Source organism: Brassica napus, chromosome C3 (assembly GCF_020379485.1).
Source record: "Brassica napus cultivar Da-Ae chromosome C3, Da-Ae, whole genome shotgun sequence".
NCBI classification, from domain to species: domain Eukaryota; kingdom Viridiplantae; phylum Streptophyta; class Magnoliopsida; order Brassicales; family Brassicaceae; genus Brassica; species Brassica napus.
In genome coordinates, this window is record NC_063446.1 from 68245823 (window position 1) to 68252780 (window position 6958).

The following is a 6958-nucleotide window of genomic DNA, read 5'->3' on the forward strand; positions in this document are numbered from 1 at the left end:
TTAACATTAACACACACTTTATTCAGTGGATATTCGGAAAACACATCTGAGAAAAAATATACTCCATGTTTTCAAAAAAAAAAAAAAAAAAAAAAAACTCCACAATTTAGAAGATAACGTAAAAGTATAAAATAAATAACAATGCACATATTTCTTTATATTTCCGTAAAGTTCGAAATAGATCATTTACTCTATTTAGAAGTTCGATTTGTCAAAATATGAATCTATAACATATAAGCAACTTGTTGCACTTGCATCTTATGTATTCTTATATTGATGGATATGGGAAGCGCATATAAATCTCACCCCCCTTAGACCCAGTTTATTTATTTTTCGATTATTTATTTGTTGTGAAACGTATTATATATTGATACGTTGTATTGCTATACAGATTTAAGATAAAATACAATTATGTTATCAAAAGATATATAGGAATATTCTGAGATGTGTAGAACATTATAGCGAGATAATATTAACCAACTAAAATAATAAAAGGTCTTTGCTATATCATCCCCTGTATATTAATCATGAAGCATTGCAACATGTTTACGTACCCATGTATCATCATTATTGTCTATTATGATTCATAGAAAAATAAATTGGTTCATACAAATATATATTATACTTTTTATTAAACTAACTATCAAATTGATTAGTAGTGTACAAAAAAATATCTTCAATTCTTTCTTTAAATAAAAACTACAGAATTACCTAATATGATTTACATATATATGACAATTAATGATTATGAATAATACATATTTGATAACAATTTTTGTATCTTCTCTTTTTTTCTTTAATTTTATATTATTAAAATAAATTAAAAAATCACATTAAGCATATAATAAAAAAATTAGATTTTTTTATATGTTATATTTTAATTTTTTTTCAAAACGACTATAAATTTACGAAAAATGGTAAAAGACTCATATTGAAAATTTTGTGATCAATGGTTTAATTTTTGGGATAATTTGCAAAATACCCTATTTAGGATTTGAAATTTGATATTTTCATTTTCTGTTTTACTTTTTGAAAAATACACTTCCTTGATTATGAATTGACTTTTTTACCCAAGATATTTCAATAATTAAGATATTAATTCGAAATTAATATATAAATTCAAAACTAATAAAAATAATATCATTAAAATAATTTATGTTTAAGATAACTATGTGTGTTGAGATAAATATGTCATAATCTTTCCGAGTTTCTTGTGGGGAAATATTTTCCCATGCCTCCAATTGTTCTTTTCTTTCCACAGAGTGTAAATTGTAGCTTGAAAGTTGTACCTTACTGGCAGCAAAGAGTTATGATTAAGAGTTGTTGTTGTGGTGAGCATGGTTACATGAGCCCTTACATTTGTGTACTGATCTCTTAAGGGGGGAGTCAAGACCGCTCATGCTGAAGAAGAGAACGATGAAGAGGAACAATATCAAATGTGGATGCGGAAATGACAAGATTTTTTATTTTATACCATACTTCATACAAATCTTTCTCATCAAACCGTTGTCAGATTAGTCACTGAAATAAAAATTCCATATAATAGGATTATTATGTTACATTGTTTCTCCAATGGTATATTCGATACGTTTAAGTAGAAACTGATGTAGCTTCTTTCTTAACTCTTCGACTTTTTCACTGGCTTCACATCTGTTTTTTATCAGATCATGGAGCCAACAGTTTACCGCTTTAAGGCTGATAAGAATAGACTCTTTTCCATTTGCTTCTTCCTTCTTCACAAAGAAGGACCCTTTCTTCAGTGAGTTCTCCAAATATTTAAAGAACCATGGGCTTGAAACTCGGAGTAACTCCTCCGCTAAACTCAGTGATTCTTTTAACCTGTTCTTACCTTCAAAATTACTTATTTCAGAAACAGAACTATGTTTTTTTGAAGCCTGTTTGACACCCTTGTAAGCTTGGTTTCTTGCACTTGTTGTATTCTCCTTAGGATTTAGTTTCTCAGACGTATTGTGAATAACAATGTAGTGATGATGGTCTTGGTGAGCAGTAGTATCCTCTTGCTTTCCAGGCTCTTTGAATAAGTTGAACTGGGAAAAACCGGTCACTACAGCATCTTGAACCCAAGCTACTGCATTCTTCTTAGCTCCTAATCTACAAGAACCGTTGTGAGTAAGCAACAGACATAGTGCTTTGCAGAAAAACGTTTAGAACAGAAAAACGTTTTCAAAAAACGTTTAGAAGTTTAGAACATAAAAGCGTCGAATTCCAAAGTCGTAGCTAGCACGATTGTGTCCTGAACGATGACATCTTGAGCAAGCTTATTTTCATGCTTTGTTTTGAGCTGTTGCTTGTTCTCCAAAGCATTCATATCTTCTTTTCACGGGTCTTCCAGAACCTCTTTTAACATCTGCAAAATTAGAGAAAAAAAAAAGAAAAACAATTTCAGAAATGGAGAGGATACGAGAAGGAAGGAGACGAGAAGACGAATCGCAGTCTTGAGTTCTTTTTTTTCAAAATAATAAAATAATTTAAAATATTATTAAAAAGATATGGAAAAGATACTGTGTAAATATATTAAAAGGGATAATTGGTAGATTCTCTAACAATTTTTTTTAAAAAAAATTATAAACAATATATTAGATTTTTAGAAATATTAAGATTGGGCAATTTAGTAATTTAATATATATAAGTGTATTTTTCCAAAAACTTAAATAAGGGTGTAGTTTTCAAATTATATTCTTATTTGAATGCATTTCTCCAAATTTTCCCTTAATTTTTTTTGTTCAAGCAAGATACAAATAATCATAAATCGTATGAATATGAAGTCTCATTTAAAGAAATTCATATTATATATATATATATATATATTAATAACATTTAAAATAAATTATATACTATATAAAAATATGTTAATTTCAAAATTTGCATCGAAAAATTATTGATATTTTAATATTTTAATTTTGAAAAATTTCTCATTAACGGTTTAAATTTTTGTTACATGAAATTTACAAATGTTAATAATTTCATATGAGTAAGAAGTGTCCATAATAAATATTTATATTAAAATATACTGTATATATATATATCTATGTGAATATCACTAAAATTTAATAATATACCTTATAAAGTAAATAAAATGATAGTTTTGATTTTTTTACCAAAAAATTATTGTAAATAAACAAAAGGTATTTGTTTTGATTTATGTGCTTAATGTATATACTTTTATGTATACAGATTAATTTTTAAATAAGTAGTTTTTAATATGTTATTTGATCTTGACAATCCCAGAAATACACTTCTTCAAATCAAAGTGATTTTAATATTAGAAGCACTATACATGCATATATTATTTCATTCAGATTAAATATTTTAATCTTGATTTTTATTCATAAAAAAAACTTTTAATGAAATATCATGACAAGATTCTAATCACCTATTTTTGAGTTTGTTCGAAGAATGAGAGATTTGATAATTTGTCTAATATTCGGTTCTCCCTAATATCCTATCTAGCTATAACAAATGTAAGAATGAGAGATTTGAACTATTTATTATAAGTTTTCTGGTTTAGCATTTAATAAATCAAACAATTCTTACTTTATACATAATTTACATATACTAGAATCGTAAAGTATTATATTTATTTTTTATCGGGATATTCTTAAGTAACTAAACCTCAAAAACGTTGGTTAATAAAGTAAGTATTTTTTTGGTGTTTTTCTAGAATTAGATAATTTTTAGATCGAACTGCTGAATGTATACTAGACAGACATTTATATTTTGAGTTTTCACTTATTATCTATAACAGTTTGATATATTAGATTTGAATACTAACCTGTGAATAGAGTTTGTCTGTGATTTTCTTTAAAAAATTGATTCTTAGATATGTATCTAGAGTTGAATTAATTTTTACACATGTCCATCTTTCTAAATTGACACTTATATAATTCACTTAATTCACAGAATAAGTTAAAAAAACTCATATCAAACAGAAACGAGAACGAAAGCATAATTTTTTAGAGGAGTAGAAAATAAAATCATTTATGGAGAGTCAGTAGTAAACAAATCGAGAGCAGAAAACCTAATCTTTTTTCGTCATTTTACAATCGATGTTGCCTATCTGTTTTTCGTGATTTGTGTCAACCTCAAAATTTAATTTTCCTTTGTGCATACGAAGTCTTAAAAGTAATTAAAATGAGTTGTAATACGTTTACTATTCAACAACGATGGTACATTTAAGAGACCAACATATGTATTCGTCATTTTACAATCGATAAATATTGTAGTGTTGCTTAGTGTCAAAATCATTTAATGAAAAAAAATTAGTATAAAACATTCATATGTGCATGCGCTCAGCTTATCATCTAGTGACAGGTTAAAACAAGGTCTTTTTTCTATATCAAGGCAGGTTGAACTATATGTCTATTAGTGGAAAGTGTTTGAAGGTAGCATATGTAGTTTTCTTTTTGTTGTATAAGGATCATATGTAGTTTTTCAAAGATGGCTCTAATTTAATACTCAACATTAAACTTCATGGATCACTAAAAACTACAGTCTAAATCCATACATAAACATAAAATGTTTATTTGGACATGTCTGTTATTAGTACTAGACTACCGAATTCAAAGTTCGATCGATTGTTTCGATAAGAAAAAGTTCAGTAATATTGTTAACCATGTGACACATATTAAGTTATGAATATCTATTCTAATAACTGTGTAGTTTATGTAATTAGTGATACATTTTATTGCTGTAGCAATTAGTGAGCATATATTATGAACCCGACCGTAAATTCAATGTCCCCGAGTGTTTTCAATCTTATCTGTATGCAAAAATTCATTTCGATTTCAGTCCATTCATCTCCAAATTGAGTTCGAAAAAAGCTCCTAATAATGAATAGTCTGCTTTCCTCATTAGTTAAAGCTTTAGGTAAAACGAAAACCTAATCCTGACTAAGATATTATCTACAATAAAGTTGAATAACCTAGTGAGATTCTCCAATCTTGATCCCATAATTCTATTGAAAACCCCCGTTAACTGTGAATACCGCTAAAATCATGTCTCATCATTTATCACATTGGTCATAATTCGGGAATATCCGACTATAATCTTTTTGCTTACTTAAATTTCTGTGTTTAACAAATATGCGATAATATACTCTTAAGTTAAGCAATAAGATAAGCAGAATGCATCGAGTCGTAACCGAGAAACGACAAAATATGTTTTGAAGACTAAGTTGTATCGCCCACAATAATTAGCTGTTCATATCCAAGGGAATCAAGACTTGGTTACTTATTAATTAATTAGAAAGGTGATTGTAATTGGTGTCACAAGTGTTGACATTTGTCCACCATCTGTCATGTTCAACTATATATACATCCCAACTCCTCTCCCTCAATCCCTCACTTCTTACAAGACTTCCAAGAAACAAAACTAACCAATCTTCTTAATTAAGATTAAACTCTTAATTAATACTGTTAAGTTCTAATAACAAAAGTTAAATGGAAGCAATGGGAGAATGGAGCAACAACCTCGGAGGAATGTACACATATGCAACCGAAGAAGCCGATTTCATGAACCAGCTCCTTACCTCATACGATCATCCTGGCACCGGCTCATCCTCTGGTACAGCCAGTGCAGACCACCACGGCTTGTGTTGGAGCCTTGGTTCTCATCACAACCACCTTACCATGATGCCTGAAGCCAGTAGCTTCTGTTTTTCTGGTGAGAGCAGCAGCTACAGCGAATACTATGCGGTGGCACCACCCGCGGTTAGAGAGAACAACAATGGGTCAATGGACTTTGACATGGTAGATGTGACCATCAACACCAACTCTTACCTTGTTGGTGAGGAGACTAGTGAGTATGACGTTGAGAAGTACTCATCTGGAAAGACTCGTTTGCCTTTGGGAGCCGTCTTGGAGACCCACGATGACGAGGAGAGCATATTGCAGCCCGAGATCTCTGTGACTACTACTGATCATCAGAAGTATCTCACCGGTTCCAAGAAGAGATCACGTGCGACATCCGTTGATGTAAGTGTTACATCTATTATTTTTTCTTTACCGGATTGCATCAAAATATTACAATTTTACAGTAATATAAAATGGCACAATTTAATTAGATATATGATAATAACATTATTTATTGACTAATATTGTATAAACGGTTTCACATGGATTTAGAAAAACAAGAAATCAAAAGTGGGTAAGAGGGGCCAAAAGAGCTTTGATATGAGTGGCGATGACAGGAATGGAGGGGAAGAGGAAGAAGGAGAGAAGGTGAAGAAAAGAAAGACTGGGCCTATGATGAGTAGACAGAACTCTAGCATCACTTTATGTTCTGAAGACGAATCACACTGCGCTTCCCAGGACGTTGGAGGAGAAGAAGAAGAAGATGCCTCCAAGGCCCTAAACCTCAACGGCAAGACCAGGGCTAGTCGTGGTGCTGCCACCGACCCTCAAAGCCTTTACGCAAGGGTAAATCTTTTTCTCGTGTCAACGTCAACTTTTCGGCTTAATATTTAATTTCTGTTACAAAAGTTAAATCTTCCGCAAAAAGGTCAATGGCTAAGTCCGGATATTTCATTGGTTATGCAGAAAAGAAGAGAAAGGATTAACGAGAGACTGAGGATTTTGCAAAATCTTGTCCCTAATGGAACAAAGGTAAAAACTTGTTATGATTCTTCACATACAAGAAATGATAATAAAATTCTGAGCATATATAACTTGTCAAATACGTAACAGGTCGATATCAGTACAATGCTTGAGGAAGCCGTTCACTACGTCAAATTTTTACAGCTGCAAATTAAGGTACCGAAGGGTTTTACATTTTACGTACATTATATATGTATCATATGATAATGATCTAACTTAAAACTATAATTATAATTGCGCAGTTATTAAGCTCTGATGATATGTGGATGTATGCGCCGATTGCTTTCAACGGAATGGACATTGGCCTCAACTCATCAAGATGCGGAACTTCTGGTCAATTATAA

General features: G+C 30.5%; 1 protein-coding gene across 1 annotated transcript; it reads left to right on the forward strand.

Annotated features, from left to right (window-relative positions):
• Window positions 1–5459: 5459 nt before the first annotated feature.
• Window positions 5460–6958, forward strand: LOC106359771 (transcription factor RSL2-like). The gene is made up of 5 exons (XM_013799410.3): window positions 5460–5993; window positions 6144–6437; window positions 6558–6623; window positions 6705–6770; window positions 6857–6958. Exons 1-5 carry the CDS (start codon window positions 5460–5462, stop codon window positions 6956–6958), a joined length of 1062 nt encoding a protein of 353 aa, XP_013654864.1.

What these genes read in the sequence shown, in the direction of transcription:
- LOC106359771 (XM_013799410.3), top strand. Translation starts at nt 5,460, where the DNA reads ATGGAAGCAATGGGAGAATGGAGCAACAACCTCGGAGGAATGTACACA. An exon ending in CACGTGCGACATCCGTTGAT is followed by an intron (nt 5,994 to 6,143) that starts GTAAGTGTTACA and finishes ACATGGATTTAG; the next exon opens with AAAAACAAGAAATCAAAAGT. An exon ending in TTTTACAGCTGCAAATTAAG is followed by an intron (nt 6,771 to 6,856) that starts GTACCGAAGGGT and finishes ATAATTGCGCAG; the next exon opens with TTATTAAGCTCTGATGATAT.